Source organism: Rhinolophus hipposideros, assembly GCF_964194185.1.
Source record: "Rhinolophus hipposideros genome assembly, chromosome: 16".
NCBI classification, from domain to species: domain Eukaryota; kingdom Metazoa; phylum Chordata; class Mammalia; order Chiroptera; family Rhinolophidae; genus Rhinolophus; species Rhinolophus hipposideros.
The window spans coordinates 44,375,137-44,397,177 of NC_138062.1; the positions used below are offsets into that span (position 1 = coordinate 44,375,137).

At 54.7% G+C, this 22,041-nt stretch overlaps 1 protein-coding gene across 3 annotated transcripts in view; it reads left to right on the forward strand.

Annotated features, from left to right (window-relative positions):
• GFRA2 (GDNF family receptor alpha 2) overlaps window positions 1-16,591 on the forward strand; it is a 105,549-nt gene extending 88,958 nt beyond the window's left edge. For all 3 annotated transcript variants that reach the window (XM_081075447.1, XM_081075448.1, XM_081075446.1), the window contains 5 exons: window positions 3,251-3,360; window positions 4,129-4,269; window positions 6,252-6,424; window positions 14,220-14,273; window positions 15,194-16,591. In XM_081075447.1, the coding sequence (XP_080931573.1) occupies window positions 3,251-3,360; window positions 4,129-4,269; window positions 6,252-6,424; window positions 14,220-14,273; window positions 15,194-15,316 (601 nt within the window). In that variant the 3' untranslated portion in view covers window positions 15,317-16,591. The remainder of the gene's footprint in view (window positions 1-3,250; window positions 3,361-4,128; window positions 4,270-6,251; window positions 6,425-14,219; window positions 14,274-15,193) is intronic.
• Window positions 16,592-22,041: the final 5,450 nt, after the last annotated feature.

Below are 22,041 nucleotides of genomic sequence, written 5' to 3' on the forward strand. Positions count from 1 at the left end.
AAGGTGTCAGCAGGGCCGTGCTCCCTGTGAAGGCTTGAAGGGAGACTCTGTTCCATGCTTTTCTCCAGCTTCCTGTTGCCGGCCATCCTTGGCGTTCCTGAACTTTCGGTACATCATTGCAACCTCTGCCTCCGTCTCCACGTGTGTTCTCACTGTGTGTCTGTGTCTCTTTTTGTCCTCTTATAAGGACACAGGTCATTGGAATGACGGCCCATCCTGCTCCACTATGACCTCATCTTGGTTACAACTGCAAAGAGCTTATTTCCAAATAGGGTCACATTCACAGGTCCCAGGGATTAGGAGAACAACATAGCTTATTTGGGTGACACAGTTCAGCCCACAACAGGTGCTTAGAGGTTTTGTTGGCCTCCAAATTCCCTCTATTAAAAAGTCTCTTTCCTCTCTCAGGTCTCGGGAGATCTAGGATGTGGACAGAGACCACTCCCTCTCATCCTTTCATAGCACCTTCTCTCATGTGCTGCGTTGTGGAGTGGGGACATTCAAGACCATGTCTTATTCTGTGGGGGGTTGGGGGGGGAGGCTTGGTTGGAAATACTGTTTTTTGCTGTCTTGGGGCTGAGTGGTGAGGAGCTAGAGGGTGTACTTATGGGCAGGAGAGAGGGTGGAGATAGCTGCAGACTCCCATCTCGTTTCCTGTGAAAGACAAGATAGGTTTACAGAGACATAGAATATGGGTTCTGGAAGGACCTTAAGGGCTTTTGCACGGAGCAGTGGGATCTGCCAGAATGGACATCCACCTTGTGTGGGAGGTCTGGGACGGGGTCCTGGCTCCACAGCTCAGTAGCTCTGGGGTCTCGGGCAAGTTATTTAGCTTCTCTGAGGTTTGGCTTACTCCTCAGTAAAGGGGGATAGTCCTAAGAACTGTGTCAGACTTTTTGTGAGAATTCAATGATAAAAGATGGACGTACAAGTACCTTTTCTTAAATCATTGTTTTTATTGTGGTCAATGATACATATCATAAAAGTTACCCTGTTAACCATTTGTAAGTGTCCAGTTCAGTGGCATGAAGTACATTCACATTGTTGTGCAACCATCACCACCATCCATCTCCAGAACTTTTTCATCTTCTCAAACTGAAAATACGTTTTAAACTACATACTAAGATCACTTTTTATCTATTTGCTAAGTAAGGAAACCAAGTCCCTGAGAAGCCAGGACTCACCTAAGGTCACCTTTGAGTTAAGGGCACAGCTGATGTGAGAACCCCGGCCCTTTGACCCTCGTCATTTCCCATGTCCCCCACCTTGCTGCCTCTGTGGGCTGCAGGGGTTAGGGGCACACGAGGCCTGGTTGGTGTCGAATCCCTCTGGAGAGTTTCTTCCCTCTCCCAAACCCCGTGCTCCAGGATCGGGGGGCCCCAAGCTAACCAGAATGTGTCCTGTGGTGGCACCCAGACAGCTGCCTGCTTTGAAGGTGGTCATCCTCTCTGTCTGCCTGGTGTCTTTCTCTCTCTCTACCTGCTCAAATGGGACGGAGTCCAGGGGAGCTGAATTCAGTATAACCTTTGGGGTAGTTTTGTGAGGTACCTTATGGTGTGGAAAGGGCAGGCACAAGGTGTCAACAGCTGGCTTCTGGTCCGTCTGTAGTGTTCTCACTGAGCACGTGTTTGTTGAGGTCCTACTCTACCAGATCTGACAATTAAGTTCCCGAACTTGTTGCAACAATGTTGCCAATCTTTTTTTGCTATCGGAGGGATTATTCATTATGAAGTTGTACCAACTGGGCAAACAGTTCACCAAGTTTACTATTTGGAAGTGCTGAAAAGGCTGCATGAAAAAGTTAAGACAACCTGAACTTTTCGCCAACAATTCCTGGCTCTTGCATCACGACAATGCACCAGTTCGCAGGGCACTGTCTGTGAGGGAGTTTTTAGCCAGTAGACAAATAACTGTATGGGAACACCCTCCCTAATCACCTGATCTGGCCCCCAGTAACTTCTTTCTTTATCTGAAGGTGAAGGAAATATTGAAAGGAAGACATTTTGATGACATTCAGGACATCAAGGGTAATATGATGACAGCTCTTCTGGCCAGAAAAAAGAGTTTCCAGAAAAAGAGTTCCAAAATTGCTTTGAAGGGTGGACTAGGTGCTGGCGTTGGTTCGTAGTTTCCCAAGGGGAGTACTTTGAAGGTGACCATAGTGATATTCAGCAATGAGGTGTGTAGCACTTTTTCTAGGATGAGTTCATGAACCTAATCGTCAGACCTCGTATACCATTATTGGGAAAATCCCAACATGAGCAAGACCTTATTATCCACCGCTTGCAACTGCTGTGAGACACAAGGGATATGACACTTGAGGACCCCATGGCAAAGGGAACTTACCTATAGGAGGGAGTGATGGCGAGTGGAGGTGGTGCCCAGCCCAGGCTGATGGTGACAACCTGAGGCCAGGGTGCTAGTGGCCAGGGCAGGAGGAAGAAGGAGCAGGAATTGCCGTGTAGGTGAAATATGGTTCCCCGGGCACCATGTGACCCTCCATATCCAGTGCTGGGAGCTGGGGACAGACTCAGTCTGACAGCACCTGCCTCTAGGCATCTCATAGCTGAGGGGGGAGCCCAGGGCTATGCGCATACAGTTCTGAAGCAGCGTCCCTGGTGCTGACACAGAGGAATGGGTGATGGCAAGTTACGTACCCAGGGGAAGAAAGGCTGATTCTGCTTAGTGGGATCAGGAAGCTGATGGAGGGGGAACCAGGAGGCTTTGCTTTAGTTTGATGTGGAAGACAGGTCAAGAACACCCTCAGGATGTGTCACCTAGGGGGATTCTCATACCTCCTTGGGGTATTTTCCTTGGACCTCTGATACATTGTATAAGTAGCTGGGGCTGGGTTATTGTACCCGTTCTTCAGGTGGGAAGATGATGTGTGACAAGACTCGGGCAAGGTCACCAGGAGTGTGGTTGAGCAGAAAGCAGAGCTCAGCTTCCCTGACTTGGTCCCAGGCACTCTCACAAATCTGCTATGGGTATGGGGTCTCTTTGTTCCTTTGACTCAAAGATCCATCCAGAGCGTACCATGTCTAACCCGTGTGCCCAGCTCTCGGGGAGTCCCGTCCTTCAGGAGCTCCCAACCTCGAGCCCCCATGGCTAAGTGCCTCCCCCTAGTCATCCTCTCCGTCTTTTTGGCTTCCTCCACCCCAGGAAGCTGCGGGAGGAGCCCTTGTACCACAGTGGGGGCAGGAAAGCAGCCACACTAAACTTTTCTCCATGGGTCTTCTCCTGATACCAGGTCTCGGCTGGCGGACTTCCATGCCAATTGTCGCGCCTCCTACCAGACGCTCACCAGCTGCCCTGCTGACAATTACCAGGCGTGTCTGGGCTCCTATGCTGGCATGATTGGTAAGCCATCGCCTGTGCGTCTAGGCTCACAGTAGGCTCCAGGCTGCCCCGGTCTCAGCAGGCAGGCGCCCAGGCCAAGCTCTGGGCCAGTGGGTAGACAGCCTGAGCTCGCCCTTTTCTGCGGCGTTTCAGCCAGAGATGCCATGGGAAACCGGAGGTGAGGCTCTTTATCAGGTGAGGAGAAGGCTCCAGGGACCTTAAAAGCTTTAGAAATAAGAAGAAAAAGTAACATTTATTGCATGGTTTTGAAATTCCAGGTGCTGCAGTAATCAGTTTACAGGGACCGTCTTATTTAATTCTCACAACAGCATTTAGTAGGGAGGTGTTGGGATTTCCATTTTACAGATGGGGCAACTGAGGCTTAGAGAAGTGGAGTAACTTGCACAGGTTCACCTAACTAGTACATATGGGCACTGGGATCCACTAGTACATATGGGCACCAGGCCCAGGATGTGAGCCTAGCTGCCCTGAGTCCAGACACACTCTGCTTGGTGGTCAAGGAGAAAGCAAGGTCCATGCTGAGGTGTCTTCTCGGGGGTCCTGGCCTGTCCTCTGGCCTGTCCACACCCCTCTGCCTGCTTTGATCCCCGTGGTGACTGGGATAGAAATGCTCTGAGTTTGGATTGTGAGTTGAGATGATGTCGGTTTGGGGGCAGGTGGGAGGGAAGGAGAGTCCCAAGCTGCTTCTCTGTGGTGCCTGAGGCCTGGGGGCCTCGAAAGGAGGCCTCACTGCTCCCCCCGCCTTTGCCCCCCTTTCTCCCTGCCCAGGGTTTGACATGACGCCCAACTACGTGGACTCCAGCCTCACTGGCATTGTCGTGTCCCCCTGGTGCAGCTGTCGTGGGAGTGGGAACATGGAGGAAGAGTGTGAGAAGTTCCTCAGGGACTTCACTGAGAACCCCTGCCTTCGTAAGTCCTGCAGTGCCCTCCCCGCTCCAGGGGACCTCTCACCCCTCATATCCCAGAGGGGCCCTAGAGGGCTGCCCGAGCCATTCCCTTCGTTCTCTGTCAGAATGGCCAGTGGTCTGTGTGGGGCTTCCCCAGTGTGGGTGTTGCCTATGGAGACCTGGATTGTGTGCTTGTGGGGAGTCACACCAGAGCGGCCAGTAGGCCAGCCTCCATTTACCACTGGAGGCCTTGGGCCCCTGTCATGCCAAGGCCGAAGGTTTCTGCTCTGTTATGCTGCCAGCTTCCTTTGGGGACAGCCCTAGGGTGACAGCTCAGCTGTCTATCACTTCTCCTTTAAGGAGATATTTGGAAGGATCTCCTTGGAATCGGTGACTTTCTTTGCAAGTCACCAAACTCCTAATGTAAAGGCTGGAGAGCGAGGTGAGCCACAAGCTCTGTGTGCCTGATCTCTCCAGTCTGACACCCTTGCTACCCACACCCCCCTGAAGTTCTCCTCCCCCTTCCCTTCCCTCTATTCTTCTTTTTGTCCCTCTGTCCATGCTCCCTTTCTGTACAGCCCTGGGGATTCAGAGATTCAAGTCCCAGTGTCTGTCATGGACAGCTTGCCGTCTGACGGAGGTACCTGTGGTCACAGTCCGGGGAGAACATGCTGGGGTGGGGGCCTGAACGGGGCTCTTCAGGAGCCCAGGGTGGGGATGCCTCCATCAGCCGGGAGGAGAGAGGCCCTGAGGATTTCTCAGAGGCTGGCCCATTGAGGTACAGGGGCATCGGTCAGCTGGAGAGGCAGGGAGGGCATGCCCTTCCACCTTGGGCAGAGGGGTTTGGGGAACCGCACACCGCTGAGCCTTGCGACAAAGTATGAGGACACCGGCAGGTGTCTGGACAGGTGGAGAGAGTCTCCCTCCCAAAGGGCTTTGCAGACCTGAAGGGTCAGGGTCTTCCAGGCCTGCCAGTGTCCAGGGCTGGTGTGGGCCACTGCAGCGGGTCAGGGCGTGGGGCTGTGGTCAGATCTGCATTTCAGAAGGCTCACTCTCTGCTTCTGGAGTCGAGGGGGTGGGGGGTAGGGATGTGGTTCTGATGGGACCCACAGAGGGTGATGCCCCTCAGAGGGTGTAGTAGCTGTGATGGGAGAGGACAAGACGACCGAACCAGGGCAGTGTCAGGAAGGGTGCAGGGGGGAGATGGGTGGAGGGATCTTCAGGAGGTGGGCTCCAATGGCGGCAAGTGGGTGGTGAGAGAGGCATGCTGGGGGACTTGGGTGGGGAGAGAGGACACCTTCAAAACTGGAAACACGGGAAAGCAGTGTCGCAACGGGAGGGGGCGGTGCTCAGTTCAGGTGACGTGATGAGTTTGAGGCACGTCTAGGGCATGCAGCTGAGAACTTATTTAGGCTTTTGGTTATAGGGTTAAGCCTTGGGGATGGAATTTTATCCAAGAGGTCCCATTATTTATCCCTGAGCGAATTAGTGCTGATGGTGTCGGAGTGGGTGAAGATACCCAGGGAGGAGGGCTGAGTCTGGGGTACCTGGATTGCCAGCGGTGGGGACCTAGAAGCATCTGAGGTGGATAAGGAGCCAAGAGAACCTGTGTCTAGGGGGTGGGGGTGGGGTAGCTTCTGAAGGGGGCGTGGTCTGCAGCACTGAATGCCACTGAGAAGAGGGTGCCCTGGGCACAGCCCGCTCCTCCCTTCCAGGCTTCCCATGTTCCCAGCTCTTCTCCTTTCCTTCTCTACATTCCTCATCACATACATTTCTTTCTATTCTGGTCTCTCGTCTTTTTCAACCTCTCTCTTGCTGTTTTCTTCTCTACGCATGAGCCCTGGTGTATGAAGGGGAGCTGCAGCACAGTTAAGTCTGGACAAGCTGCACACCGTCCCCAGCTCTGGGCTGTTACAGGGGAGGTAGCGGCTGGGATGATGAGAGGCAGAAGTGATGAAAGTGGCCTTGATTTCTCTGCGTCTACCTGCTCTCTCCGCCCCACAGGGAACGCCATCCAGGCCTTTGGCAATGGCACAGATGTGAACCTCTCCCCTAAGAACCCCTCATTCCAGGCCACGCAGGCCCCTCGGGCAGAAAAAACGCCTTCTTTGCCAGATGACCTCAGTGATAGCACCAGCCTGGGGACCAGCGTCATTACCACCTGCACGTCTGTCCAGGTGAGGAGATGTGGCTCTGTAGCTGGGGAATGGAGCCAGGGCGAGCTAAGACCCTTAACAAGCACCGTGATGTCAGAGGTGGGTGTGGGAAATGAGAAAACGGGGGGGGGGGGGGCAGACGTGGGGTGCACACGTTCTTCCCTTTGGATAAGGGACCCAGGACGCGGGGAAGAGCTGGTGGGGGCTGGTTACCCATGTATTCATTCACCTTGCAAGTATCAAACACCTGTTGGTCACAGGCTAGTAGTCGATAGCATGGGGAACAGGAGAAATGGAATGGTTTCCAGGTGTTAACCATCTGCCGCTTCCTGGAGCTGCTCATTGAAGCCTCACACGGCTTCACACACAGGACACTGACTCAGAGAGGTCAGGCGATGATGCCCAAGGGGTCGCAGCTGGTTAGAGGTGGAATAAGAGTTCACCTACCCCTGACTCCAAAGCCTACGATGTCCATTGGTCTGTCTGTCCGTTGTCCATCCACCCACCCATCCATCCGATACCTGTTGTGTGTGTGGTATGTGTCAGGTCTTATGTGAGATGCCAGGGATCACTGGTGAATGAGTCCAACAGGGTCCTGGGTTTGGTTGTCCAGGGTCAGACTGTTCAACAAGCATCAGGCGTGGACTGTGGTCAGTGCTACAGTAGGAGACAGGTGGCTCCGTGGAGGTACCTCACAATGCTCCCCACTCAGCCTTTCTGCTGAGCTCCCCTCGTGCCATCACACCAGGTGCTACTGTAGCTGCTTCGTGTAGGAGGCCACAGAACACACACACACACAGTCTCCTCTCTCTCTCTCTTTCTCTCTCTCTCTCACACACACACACACACACACACACACACACACACACACACCGCAGAACAAAGAATTTAAAGTAGGACCTCATGTGGTGGGTGGTGTGGCACAAGGACATATTTCAGGCAGGAGTTGGGACTGGAATGGCCAAGACGGTGGGTGGGGTGTGAAGTGTAGTGGGGGGCACTGCCTGAGGTTAGGTGCGGGGCAGGGGGAACAAGGCCTGGCTGTGTGAGGCAGCGAAGACCCCAGCCTGGGTGGGACAGTGGGCTGGTGGACCGACAGTGGGCAGGCATGCCCTCCAAAGTTTCCGTCATGCAGGACGGGTAAGTCCCAGGGAGCTGGTGGCGTACAGCTGTGGGACTGTCGTTGGCGGTATTCTACTGTGTACTTGAAATTTGCTAAGAGAGTCGACCTCAGACCTGAGGTGTTCTCACCACAGAAAAGAAAGAAAACAGGAAAATGTTGAAGTGGTGAAGTGATGGGTATGTCGATTGGCTTGTGGTAAGTATTTCACAGTGTGTATGTATGTTGGGTCATCAGGTTGCACACCTGAAACATATACCATGCTTGATGGTCCATTATAACGTCCGTAAAGCAGCGGGGAAAAAACCAGTGGGCATTCCCAGTGCCAGGATGAGGACTTGAGCAGGGAGGGGGCCGGCGGGGGCGCTCAGGTCCCTGGGCACCCACTGCATCGTGGGAGCCGGCTGCCCCTTCCCTCCCTGGTGCGCTCCCCTGCGCTGTCGCAGCTGGCTTCCACGTGCTCTCTTGGCAGGCTCAGGGGGCCCTTCCATGCCCTGCTCCCCTCCATTAGGTGGCCCCTCCTGATTTGGGCTAAAGTGCCAGTGTCACCCTTGGGCTGCTCCTAATTACACCGAACATGCTTGAGTGATGGCTGGCAGGGGCTTGGGGGCCTGCTGCACAGACAGTTGCCAGCTCAATTTCATGCTAGAGTGGAGGGCAGCTCGGCCGGCCAGGGCGGTGCCACCTATCAGGTGACCATGCTCTGGCGTGGTCCACATGTCCCTTTGGGCACCACCAGCTTCCCTATGTCACCGTTCCTCCCCTAGCCCTTGGGAGATGCTGACTCAGCAGCTGGCTCTCACTGTGATTGCCTGTAGGTGTGGAAAGTTCAAAGCCATGGCCTCCTGCCCCTCTGTAGCCCCCTCAGTGCCTGGTAACTCTGACTCCTCCTTTCCCCCATTTCCTCTTAGACGTTTGCTAAACCGTTGCCTGGTTTCTTTTGGATACAGCTTGCTTTTCTGCAGCCTTTCCATGGGGGGCTTCTCTTGCCCTTCGTTTGATTCCAGTAGAGTTCATGTGTGGGCTGTATGTGAGGTGATGTACGTTCCCGTGCCTGGTAAACAGAACCACTCTACACAGTTGGTGTTTTGAGTCCTGGGGGCTCGGCTGAGTGGCTGCCTCGTGGGAGCTCCCCAAAGACTGGCCCCCGTAGCCCTCCATTTGGGGTCCACTGATTCCATTACTCTGGGCAGAACAGCTGGGGACAGCCATCTCAGGAGGAAAGGGAGAGAAGCATCCCCTCAGAGGCAGCCCACCCTCCATCCCCCCTGATTCCTTCTCCCAGAAGCTGAAGGGGAAGGGCCCCTTATTCTGTTTTGATGACAGTCTTTTTGATGAGCCCCTACTGCTCCATCCCCGGTGTGGGAGTACAGGTGGATGAGTGGTCCCGGCCCTCAGCTCAGTGAGAGGCTGCGTGGGTGGTTTGTCCCTTCCCCAGCCTACACCCCCCCTCAGCTCTCCTGCTGTAGAAGTGCTCCGTGCAGCCATTGTAGGGCCCTTGGGAATGACAACAATCCATGGCCCAGAGGGGAGTCCCTGAGTGAGGGCGGAGACAGGAAGCTGAGGCCAGGGTGGGAGGGAGCAGGGGGAGGCCGTTCACCCCAGACACCCCCCTGTCCTTTCTATCCACAGGCTTGGAGCTTCCCTAGGGACCCTTCACTGACCCAGAGATGGCAGCCAGTTGGGGGCGTGGAGGCAGGCACAGGGACTTGTGGGAATAGTTGACCCACACTGAGGTGCCACCAGGAGTGTGAAAGAAGTGGCTGTACAGGTGGCACTGGGGGACCTAAAGTGGGGAAGGAACACAGACACGGAGGGAGAACAGCAGCAAAGGGAGGGTTTGTCCTTCTGGAAATTTCTCCCAGCAGGGCCCTTCACACAGCAAGTTGGAAGGAAATTGTCCTCTTCCTCCTCTTCCACACCCACCTCTGTCTGCAGGTCTGGCCCAGATGCTAGAACCAAGTCCAGTATCGTGTCTATGGGAAAGCTGCTGGCTGGCTCTCTCCTGTGTCCCTGCTTCTGTTCCTGGCCCCAGCCCCAGATCTCAGTGCCCTTGGCCACCTCCCTCCTACAGACCCCACCCCAGTAACTCACACCTCCTCCCCCTCCGCTCCCTGCCACTCCCCTAGTTCAAGCCCTCCTTTCTTACCCAACTATTTGCTAAGATCTCTCCGGTCTGGTCTCCCGTCTTTCTCCCTTGCCAACCAATCTCCACCAGCTACCAGACATCTTCCCAGTTTCCTTGGCCCTCCCATGGGTTCCTCTGGGCCAGTTTGCGGGGGCCCATCAGATCAGCTGGAGTCTCCCCTTTCCCAGGGCTGTGGGGTCCCCAGCAAAACAATCTCCTTTGCTCTTCGTGTCTCCACCAGCCAGTTTCTGCTGTTACTCTTGATACCGCCCATCAAATCTGGGGGAATTAAAAACTTTTGGAGGGGTTGCCACAGTCTCTCACCACATTCCTGCATGGACACGCCTGTGTCCTCCTTATCCTGCCTGTTCTGGGCTGGGTCTCTCGCCCAGTGCACAGGCCCACGGACACCAGAGTGGGACCCAGAGACCCGTCATGTCTCCATATGTCTATTAGGCACACATTTCTGATTTACACAATGTTTTGTTTCAAAGCTCTGAGACACTTACATGCATTCTTTCTTTTCTTCCCTCCCTCCAGCTCTCCCTGGTAGTCACTTATTCCTCCACCTGTGTATTCACGCATTGATTCAACACACATTCTTTCTGTGTGTCACTCCAGTCCCGGCACTGAGGCTGACGAGCTTACCAGGCCAGAACCTCAGTCCCATACTGTGGGACGGACAGGCTGCGTGCTCCGATAATCACGGCCAACTTCCTGGGCAAAGGGCCCCTCTGGGATAAATTTCTAGAAGGATGAACCCTGCCTTTGCTGCTGCCCTCCCACCCTTGTGTCTGTGTCCCTTCCCTAGTTCAGGTCTCCCGGTGCCACCTGCACAGCCAGTTCTTTCACTCTCCCGCTGGTACTCCGCACTGTGGGTCAGCCTGTCCCACAAGTCCCTGGCCCGCCTCCACCTCAGAGGCCTGCCACCTGCCCGCCAGCTGCCCAGGCCTGTGCCCTTTGGACACTGCAGACTCCTGGACCCTGAATTTGCCTCACGGGGACAAGAGGCGCACACTAGGATGGGGACGGGCCAGAACAGCCCATCTCTGTTCCCCTCGGCTCATTCCGTTTAAGGAGAGAAGTGGTGAGATGGGCATGAGCGTGGCCTGTGGGCGGGGCCTCAGGATCAGCCTCTCCTCCCGTCCCATTTATTGAACTGGTGTGGAGGTGCCCATGGGGATGTTTATTTTTCTCACTGGGGGGTGAGCAGCGCTGTGACCATCGATCCGTGGCCCCCCTTCGGGAGTTGGTGGGGGAGAGTTAATGGTCAGGGAGGGAGCCCAGGAACTTGAGCCGCCTGTGGTTTTTCCATTAGGTGGTAGAACATCTTTCTCTCTGCACCACCGCCCCCACCTCCACCCCATGTGCCACTTTCAGAAAGGGGCAGCTGATGGGCAAACGCCGCACTGTTCTCTGGGCCTGGGACTGGGTGAGGGGTCTCAGGGCTGCCGTTGGGGAGCTGACTGCAGCCTTCACTGTCTGCTCTGTGTTTCCTGGATGTCAGGTGGTGGCCACTGGGGACAGACTTCTCCCTGTTTTTGCTCCCTAAGATGCTGGGTTAGAGAAGAGAGCAGGAGGCCCTGGGGTTCACCTTCTAGTCCCCTTCCGGGGCCCTGCCTTAGGAAGCCAAACCGAGCGCGGCTCAGCTTGGTGCCTTGTAGAACTAAGGAGGCCTCATATTTGTGTACCATACACACTGTCACCTCGTCACATGGTCAGGGAGGTACGTGTGTTTGTCCCTATTTTGTAGATAAGGAAACGGACGAAAGGACTTGTCCCGGGGTCACTGGCTGACCCAAGATCGGAGCCCAGGGCTCTGGACTCTCAGACCCTTCTTTCCTTGGGTCAAGGAGTGATCCCATGGGGGTGGGCCCCGAGGATTAGGACCCTTCTGTCTAAACAGGATGGGTTGAAGGTGTCTGTGAGGACAGACATCTCTACGCCAGAACCTTAGGACAGTCAGAGGAAGCCTACTGTGCAATCCACATGCAGCACACGGTGTGTGGCCCTTAGCCCTGAAGCCTGCAGTGTCCTCGGTGCAAGAGGACTTCTGTGAATGCCGGGCAAGGTGTATCCATGATGGGTCACTCACGGGGTGTGGGGAGGGGTACTAGCCCAGACCTTCATGGAGACCAATCCTTTCCTCCCCCAAAGTCCCTGTGGCCCCTGTCGGAGACCACAGCTGCACTGGATTCCCTCGGGGCTGGTCCAGGGTGGTGTCTGTGCTTTCTTATTGTAATGTGAGTCAGAGCAGAGGGTGAAGGGTGCTCCTCCTCCTCCTCCTATGTTCCCTCCCCTCCTCTGGGGCCCTCCCCTTTCCTTCTGTTCTCTGCCCCACTTCTTCTCCTCCCCCTCCCCCTCTACTTCCTGCTCTTCCCCTCTGCGCCTTCCCCTCTCCCTCTACACTCTCTCCTTCCCCTCTACTCATTCCCTTCCTCCCTGCTCCTGCCCTCCCTTCCCCTCCCCTCCTCCGTTTCCTCTCCTTCCACCCCCTTCCTCCTTCCCTTTCCCCCTTCCCTCCCTTCACCTTCAGCTCCCCTCTCCTTCGCCCTTCGCTCCCCCTCTTCACTGCCTGTGCCCCTTGTCTCCTGGGTGCTTCCTTTTCCTTTTCTGTCTACTTCTCCCATCCTGTTATTTTCTCTGTTCTACCTCTTCCCTCCTTCCTTTGACCTCTGTAATTGATGACAACACTCCACCCCCCCCCCCCTTAAGAGGAGCCTGTCAAGTGCCACTCACGCTGAACTGCCAAGTTCAGCCATAGACCAGGCTGCTCTCGAGTATCCACACGAGATTTCACCTCCTCACCCTGGCTGAGCCTGTGGTCCTGGGACTCCTGAGCTTCGCTGCTGCTCTCCATGGGGTTGACCTGGGGTGCAGCATTCCAGAGCCAGGAGTGTTGAGGACCCTGAGCTCCCCAAGACCTGGCTCCTGTCACAGAAGGTGGTCTGGCCAAACATCTAATTGAGTTGTTTTCTCAAACCTGATTTAGGTTTAAGCAGTCGACTCTTTCTAAATACAACTTTGTGCCTAATTCATATATAAAACAAAAGCAGAGCTGCGGTGGTTGAGTTGGGGCTGAGGAGCTGGATCCCGGCTGTCTGACTGCGCAGGCTCCACGTTGAGTGCGCAGTGGGGGGAGGCACACAGGAGGGGCACCTGCCACCCCTGGGACAGTTAGAGAAGGAAAGGATGCCAGGAGAAACAGGTGCTGGGCCACGTGGCACAGAACCCGGCAGGCCGTAGGACGTCACAGGTGGGGACGTAGCAGGCACTGAGAGTGGCTGAGGGAGGTGACCAAGGGAGGACTGGTGAAGGTCTCTGAGAGGGGGCATGCAGGCCATTCCAGCAGTGGCCTCCCACAGCCCTCGCTGGAGCTGCACTTGGTCCTGGGCAGTAGAATCCAGTCCTTGGGGCCAAAGGGACCGTAGAGCACAAGGCTTTCCCGGGCTTGCAGGTGGGTGGCTCGGCTGGATCTCGGCACCTGGGGACACTGGTGCTGTGGTCTTGAATAGGAGGCTCCTGGGTGTGCTCCCCAGCTCCAGTCCCGCTGCACTGTTGTCACTGTGGTCACATCTCTGCCGTCGGTGGTGACTCTGCTCTTGACCTCTGTGTGACAGCTACCTGGTGCCTTTTTTAGCTCACCAGATGCCTCGGGTGGTAGATTGTCTGTGACGTCCAAGGGGTTAATAGTACTTCTGGCCAGGAGCGGTGATTTAGGCATAATTTCTTGGGCTTCCCAGTTGCTTCAGGTGACCAGAGGTTCCCCACGGGTGGCTTGAGCAGCAGGCATTTGAAGCCAGGCTGGAAACACCACAGCCCCCCTGCTGGTTCCCATGAATCACTGTTAGGATGATGATAACGAAAGACTGCCCTTCATGTGCGCCCTCTGGTCCTGCATCCGACGAATCGTGCCCGGGGTAGAGAACCCGGGAGTCATCACCACACCAGCTTTCCTTCCTCCCAGGTGACCACAGAGCTCCCAGCGGCCACACGTCGGTTTAGGTGGAATGGCCTGCACGGTCGCCAGGTGTCTGCCTCACACACACCAGTGGCAGACATCACTGATCAATCACAGCTCTCTTCCCCAGGAGCCCAAATGAGGACTCATAGTCTTTCAGGAGCTGACACTCAGATACCAGTTCTGCTCTGTGGCACTCATTCATTCACTCATTCACTCATCAAGTAAAAGATTTACGGAGCTGCTCTTACGAGCCAGACACTGCTCAATGCAAGGACAGGGAGACATGGTCCCTGCCTTATCCAGAGGAGCTCTGAGTAGGGTAGAGAGACTGGCGAATGGTTTATTACTATATAACGCTGTAAGTTGGAGAACAGAGTTAGAGCCCAGAGGAGACAGGACTTAGTCACTGAGGGTGTCAGGAAGGGCCACGCTCTTGTGCTGCATGAGATGGAACCAGCACGCTGGTCATGCGCCCTGTGCTTCATGAGACCAGCCATGGATGGCAGAGCCATGGCATGTTGGGTCTCATCTGAGCCATGGGTCAAAGCCTGGCCAGAGACCCAGCGGCAGTGACCTTTCCTTACTAGTGCTTTCTCTCCCACAGGAGCAGGGGCTGAAGGCCAATAGCTCTAAAGAGTTAAGCATGTGCTTCACAGAGGTGAGTGGGGGCTGAGGGAGGTGGTGCAGGAAATTGGCCACAGGGACTGTTTCCAGGCCAGCCTTGGACTCAAAGCCCTCAGATGACATTGCAGGCCTTGCCAGCTGAGCTCCTGGCCCACGGGACCTGGGTGGACACTCACTGTGCTGGGGTGGGTACAGAGGCTGCAGCCAGGGCCCGTGGCTGTCTCCCTGGGAGAGACATAAGTGGCTGTTCTGAGCAGAGGCCCTTCCAGGCCTTTCTGACTCTTAAGACAAATGTACGGAGCACCTGCTCAGTGCCGGTCCTATAGTCTCGAGATGATAGAGATGGAGAAAGATCCAGAGCCTTCCTAGCAGGAGCTCCAGCACACAGATGTATCTCTGGCTACATATGGAGTCTGTGTGTAACTTAGAAAGGCAGCATCAGATTTACAGGAGGAGGAGAGTACAGTCCAAGATATGCAGGGAAGCTTCCTGAAGGAGGAGGGATTTGAACAAATTTAGGAACAGGAAGAACAGAGCTTCTCCCTCCCCCCAAGAAGCAGGTCCTTGTGGACTCCAGGAGCTAACTTCTTCTCCTGAGATCTTTATACCATCCGCTCCTCCTTGGCCTGCATCTGCAGACCCTCGTCCTTGCTGGGCAGTGTCAGCCAGCTTGTCCTGGGGACTAGGCCTTGTCTGCCCCAGCCTGGGGGCTGAGGTGATGGAGGTATGAAGCCCAGCTCCTTGGAAGTCTGGCTCTATGTCCAAGCTAGAGTGCAAAGGCGCATGCCTCTGGGGAGTGGGGTGGGGGTCAAGGGGTGAGCGGGAGGACAGGGTGTGAGGAGTCCAGCTCCTGCGTCCTTTGCCTGCTCCCAGCACTGCTGACTCATTTTTTTTTCTTTTTTTTGGTCTTCTGTATTCTCTTTGCTTCTGTCTCCCCTTCTGCCATGGCCTCAGCTCACGACCAACATCATCCCAGGGAGTAACAAGGTGATCAAACCTGAGTCAGGCCTCTGCAGAGCCAGACCTTCAGCCGCCTTGACCGCTGTTTCCTTCCTGATGGTGAAGCTGGCCTTGTAGGCTCTGGGCACCACGTCTGGAGATGACCGAAAGCTATGCGGACAAGAGCAGCCGCCTGATGAAATGGAAACACATACACACACACACACACACACACACACACACACGCACACACGCACGCACACACGCACACACCTTGCAAAAAATTTTTTTCCCACCTTGTCTCTGAACCTGTCTGCTCCCAGGTTTCTTCTCTGGAGAAGTTTTTCTAAACCAAACAGACAGCAGGCGGGCAGCCTGAGAGCCACCTGGAGATCCCCTGGTAAGGGCATCCCAGGGCCAAGGCGGGCACGAGGGTCTAGACATGCCGTGCCCTTTCTTCTGGTATTTTCCTCTCTGGACCATGCTGCCGGAAGAGACCAAGATGAGACCCCTGTGGCCCAAGGGACTTGTGGCTGTGCCTGATGCAGTCTGGGCAGGACAGTGGCCGCTGCTCTTATCAAGCTGCCCACTCTGGGGACCTGGTAGGGGCTGGCAGGGGCGAAAGGTGATGGAGCAGGGAGGCTGGCTCTTGTGGTCCAGTTGGGCACCTTTAGACCCTCCACGTGGCTTCAACAGTGGAGTTTATTTTGCCCTCCCTCTTGGGCCGGGCAGATGTGCGCCTGACCTGTGGAGGTCTGTGACACAGGTCCCCACTCTCCCACTGTAGCAAAGGGGGCTGGGCAGCTCCAGGGGCTTGGGAGCTCAGCCCACCCGGGAGACCCTCTGGGACAGAGGGAGCAAAACTCGGGCTCTGCTCTGAGCTGCTGCTTGCACCTTGGTGGCAGGAATTTTGAAATCAAAGAGAAATGATTCTTTGTTGGCTCTTTTGGTTTTTCGTGGGTCCATTTGGTGGGTTTCCCTTTGGAGAGAGGAGCTGCTGAGAGGGGCAGAAAAGACCACGGTGGTATGTGTACTGCCCCACTCTCTGGTCTCCGCAGCTCTCTCTCCCCTCTTCTGCCTTCTGTTTCCTCATTTCCGAGATGTACACCAACTGTATGTACACAACACATTTCCCTTCTCAACATATATGTATATACACATCCATATACATATATTGTGTGGTTCCCCTTTCTTTCCTTTTTTTAAGAAACAAAACTATCAAAATAATACCCCCACAGATGAGCGAAATGTATTATTGTAAAGTTTATTTTTTTTATAACGTTGTCTATAATGGAATAAAAGGAGATTGACTTGCTGTGTCCCGGCCTATCGGGCTGCCAGGCCGTGAAAGAGGGCTTCTGATCGTACTCACGCTGAGCCCGGGCTCTAATAAACGTCCTCGGAAACAGCTTGTCTTCTGCCTCACTCCAGTGTGCCTTCTCCTCTGGTTCCTGGCCCAGTGCCGCATCTTGGCTGCTTACCTGTTACCTGGGGCTCCCGGTGGGCCTTGGGGAAGAGTGTGTGTGCATGTGCACGCGTGTCTCCATCCATCATTTGTGTTCGGTGTGGGTGCTGCAGCTCCCTTAGGAGCTGGTTTTACGCTTGGTGGGTCTGAGGATCCCACTACACTGAGTCTGCTGGGCCACTCACCTCTCTCCTATCCCACCCCCCTTCCTGGTCGGTGCCTATTGGTCCCAAACTGGAAAGGAATGGAAGTGGCCATGGGGATGGAGGAGGGAGAGACAGCTTGAAGTTATGCCTCGGGTGTGTTTTTGTGTTACGGATGCCTGAGTGGTCTTGTTAGGTGGCCCTTAACTGTTAGGGGGCAGTGTCTTCCCACTGGGACTCTTGCTTTATTTAAGGTATGTATATGAGTGTGAAGGTGGGTCCCACCGGGGAAAGAAGACAACTGTGGTCCACCTCTTCTCTTTGTCTTCACTTGCCACCCAGCTGGCACCAGACGCTGGGCCTACCATGTCACCTTGGAGAGAGTCTCCCTGGAGCCGAATGTGTGCGTCACGTGCAGGCTGGCGAGTTCGCATGTGTGTGTGAGTGCTCATGGCCGGAAGGAGGGGGAAGACAGCCCGGAGGGATGTCCCCACTTTCCGTGTGGCCTTCAGGACTGCACATGATCCCATCCTGTCACCATGGAGAGATCGGGTGCCGTTTTCCACTCTCCCAATCCTGGGTCCCCTCGAATGGCGCTCATTTCCGGTCACACATTCACCATGTCCACGGTGGTGGTCACTGATGTACTGTGTTCCGGCCTCTGTGTAGAGGGACAGGGAGTCAGCCAGCCATTTCCCCGGCCACCATGGGCCTGACTGTGGAGGCCCCTTGGGATCCATGTGTTTTGCAAACAGCGAAGTCTGGCTACCTGAAAGGCTTCGGGGGGAGGTGGCTCACAGCGTCGGTGGGAAGTGGGAGGAGGGGGGAGGCTAAGGTAGGCACCCAGGACATCTGAAGGTCTAGACAGTAGGCTCTACAGGGTCAGCATGCTGCTGCCTCTGTGATGGCTGAGCTGGGGCCCTGGGGCTACTCCCTACCATTCTCGGGTGTGAGGATGGATCACGTCTGGCATCCCGAATGGGAAATGAGCCCTTGGATTGCATAATGGGGGACATTCCCACGAGGAAATGGAGGTGCGATGATGAAGGAGGAATGGATGCTGGGCAGCTTTACTCTGCCTTAAACTCCACTCCTTCCAGGCATCACAAAGCTGAAATTTTACCATTCCGTTAAGTATTTATTCCTTTGGTTGAGATGATTCCCATTCTCTGTGATCCTCTCCAAATGTGTCGGTAAAACTGGGAAGAATAAAATGTTGCCATCTTAATGTTAATTAGCTCCATGGTTTGAATGGTCTTAGTAAGGCTTTTGGACCTAGACGTTAAGATTGGGCTTCGGGGGCAGATTAGGGGAAAGAAATAGGAAAGAAATTAGGAGAAGGATGGTGGGGGCTGCCAGAGATCTTTAATTATTTTGGAGTCCTTTTGGGGAGAGGCAGCACGTGCAGCGTAGGCCCACTATGCGTTTACCCCACAGTCAGCAATGTCTATGAAACGAGCTTTCTTTGCTGCCAGCTGCCTGCGGACTCCCGATCTGGGACATGCATTGTCTGCAAGGTGGTGGTGTCCTACGTTTTCTAGGCTCTAGTACCTTGTCGAATCGGAAGCACATAGGAATGCCTCTTCGCTCGCGGGGAAAGCTTACAGCCTGCGGTCAGTTTGCTCAGCAATGAAGCCAGCGATCAGCTTCCCCCCGGCTCTTGCCCCTGCTGCTCTCCTGTCAGTGCTGCTAGGACCGCTCGGACCAGTCTAAAGGCCCAGCAGAGCCCCGTGGCAGTGGAGGATCCAAGGAGGCTGGTTGAGGGGTTCAGGGAACTCGGCATCCAGCGATCTCTGGTCCTGTGCTGACGCGGTGGTCGGCTGCACAGCTGGCCTTGTTCCCACAGCAGACACGGGGGCGTTTTCTCAGTTTCCTGCACTGCAGGCCCAGCTGTTATAACCTGCTTGGCAATACAGGTTTCTCAGGTCTGAGCCCAACCCTGCCCTCTCAAGTCCTTCTCGGACACAAGCCCTGACTTGGGCCTCAGGTCCTCGCTGGCCCTGCTGTCTCCATCAGGCTGTCCTGAGACCAGGCAGCTCCGGGCCTGCCAGGGTGGCTGCTTTCACCTGCTACCTAGCTCCTGCCCATGGCTCAGCTGCTCTCTGAGCTGCCCCCCTGGGAGCCCTGGTTCACCTCCCCAGTGCTGGTTCCCAGGTTCTAATGGTCCACCTTCAGTGTCTGAACTTCATGCCAAAGGGCCGTGTGTGTGCGTGTATGTGTGTGTGTGTGTGCTTGCTCGTGCACGCGCACACACCCCACCTGCCTGCCTAGTTCCCAGCCCTGATCACCAAATGTCTGTATAAGACAGTCTTTCCTTTACTCACATAAAGGCAAAGCCCCCAGGTCGCCTGCTGGCTGGAGAAATTCTTTGTAGCCATTTCTAATCTGTGACTGAGCTTCTCATAGGCATTTCCTCCAACTCAGCCAGAATGCTAAGGGAACTGGTCACGTACGCCGTGATGGTACAAGGAAAGGTGTCCAGAGCCTGTGGCCCATTCTTTTCAGTCTCCGTGGGGGTAGATATTTGTCTTTTAAAGCTAAAGTTTTGAGGAACAGCCAGTCATTTGGGGCCGAAAGTGGTAAATAGCGTTGGTAACGTTCTTAGTGGTGGGTTTCAGGGGTAGGGAGGCTGGTTTCTAGTCACCTTATTCAACCTGGGTTACCTCGCCTACAAAGGTATATTAGATGATGGTAAAGATCCTTCTCAACTCGGAACGAGCTCCAGTGGGGAGGAGAGGGGCAGGGAGAGGAGAAGGACAGAGAGAGACACACAGACACGGACCGAGGCGACACTGAGCTTCCCTGCCCGGGCCTCCTCTCTGAGCAATGGCAGTGAGCTCAGTCTGCCCAGCTGACCACCTTGAACTTCTAAGTTCTGACGTGTTTTCTAAAAGCCCGGCTGCATCACTTCATCATATACTTCCTGGGTTAACACAAATGAGGAACTAGAAAGGACGTTGCAGGCTTCACAGAGGTGCTGTTTACAAAATCAGGGCCGTGCAGACGATTAATATTAACTACCTAGAACATTACTTGCCACATTCTACTTCTAGAGTGAAGTGGTTTTTGTTGTGCTGTACCTTCCAGAGCAGCAAAAGGGATTGGGCATTTTAGGAGGATTGTCATTGCACGACTAAAACCCCAAACCAAAATCAAATGCAGATACTTTAAAATATATGTATGTTACGATGTGACTGACACTCATACAGCTCTCACCCTGTGCAAGGCATGGTCCCAAATCGCGTGAGCATGAACTCCTTTCTTCCCACTGGGGTGCAGTCAGATTGACACTGTATTGCCCTGCTACAGAAGAGCAGGCTGAAGTTTCCGTCTTGCCTAAGATCGCCCAGAGGGGAGGTGGCAGCACTCAGATGCAAAGCAGGCTTGTGGGTCTGTGCTTGAACCGCCATACCAGCCTGTCGCCCTGATCGGAGCTGGCCTGTGGCTTCCCCCTCGGGGAGGGGGGCTCCAGTTACTCTGGCCTTTATTGCTACGCTCTCCTCTCCCTCCCCAGCGTGCAGGGCATGTGGCAAGGCAGTTCTATAAACTACTTCATTAAATCAAGTGCGGTGTGTGCTCGAGAAGGGAGAAAAGTACAAGGAAAATGCTGTGTCAGACATGGCCCCCGCCCCAGGGCAGTGGAGGGTGGGGGTGAGCACTCCACCTCGGGATTCGTCATCCTCATTTTCTTGCAATGGATGATGACCGTGTCGGAAAATGGCTTTGGCTGGAGGATGAGCTCTCCAAGAAGACTGACCAGCGGGGAGCCTGCTCGCTTGACTACGGACTGCTCCTGCCTTGGGGGCACCATGGTGACCAGGAAAGAAGATACATTTGGGGGTCAGGAAGACCTGGGTTTGAATTCCAAATCTGCCGCTGACCAACGGAGGGACCACGTCCAATCTGAGCTGTACATGGGGATGGCAGTCCCGGTCTCATGGAAATACTGTGGGCACTAAATGGGATACCCTAAGTGCCAGGCATACCATGCCATGCCTCTCCTGTGGCCCGTGGGCAAGCTACCCTGGGCCTCCATGGATTCTCCACAACTGCCTGTCTGTCCAGGGCTCCTCCTCCTGGCAGTGGGAGGAGCTGTGCTGGGTTTCATCTTTGGAGCTTCTTTCTGCACCCTGAGAAACTGTCACAGATTCCCTGTGACAGACACATGCCTGCCCTCAGGCCCCTGGACTGTGCTCTTGGAAGCATTGCCAAGTGGAGTTGAGAGGGCAGGAGGAATGGGGAGAGAAAAAAGGGAACCCCCTTGTATTTGTATATCGGAGTTGACTTGACCTCATCGCTGAGGACAGTGGCTACGGAATATCCAAATATCATGCTCTCTGGAGTCCCTTTGATTGGCCACCCACTCTCCACCCCTGAAGGCAGAGGACATGCCACTGCAACGAGTGCACCAGCTCCAAACCCAGAACAGGGAGCATTGATTGGCCACGGGAGCTAGGACAACATCAGCACCATCAGGAGGCAGGCTGGTGTGGGTCCCTGTGAGGCCAAGGCAGGCGCAGAGCGGCATGGCTACCACAGGGTCTCTGGAACTGTCTGCAGGGAGGGAGCCCCAGGCTCCCAAACTTAGCTTTTGGGAATTATCTCAGAGTCACCTCGATGCTTTCTGAGCAGAACCATCTCTCCCCAGTGATTCCACCACAGGAAAAATTTGTGAATGAGCTGAGAGAGTCTGATGATGTGTCCTAGTCCATTTTCTCTCTGCAGGAAGTCTGGGGTAGACTGGGAAGGAAGGCAGGGGACCTGGATTGAAACTTTGTCTTGGTCATCCGTCAGCTAGTGACAACTAGCTAAGTCACCGAACTTCTCTGAACCTCAAAAAGGTTGCTTTAGGTCAGGGATTGGCAAACTTTTTCTGTAAAAAGCCAAGTAGTAAGTAGTATCAGCTTTGTGGACCATGCCATCTTGGTCCCTGCTATCATGTCGGCCGTTATAGCTTGAAAGCAGTCATAGACAATATGTAAATGATGGGGCCTGGCTGTGTACTAAAAATACCCTATTTACAAAAACAGGCCCAGGCGGGATTTGCAGTTTGCCACGCCTGCTCTATCTAGATGGTCTCTGAGACTAAACTCTCAATCCCAGGCACTCTGAATACAGAGCTTTGGTAGCTGGGAGTGATAGTGGGTGATGGAGCTGAAGTCGTCCTTAGGCTGGAGGAAGAGAGAGGGCAGGTCGCCATTCTGATGAGCGAGGTGAACTTGCAGATGAGTTGGTGAAAAAGAAAGCTGGGAGGA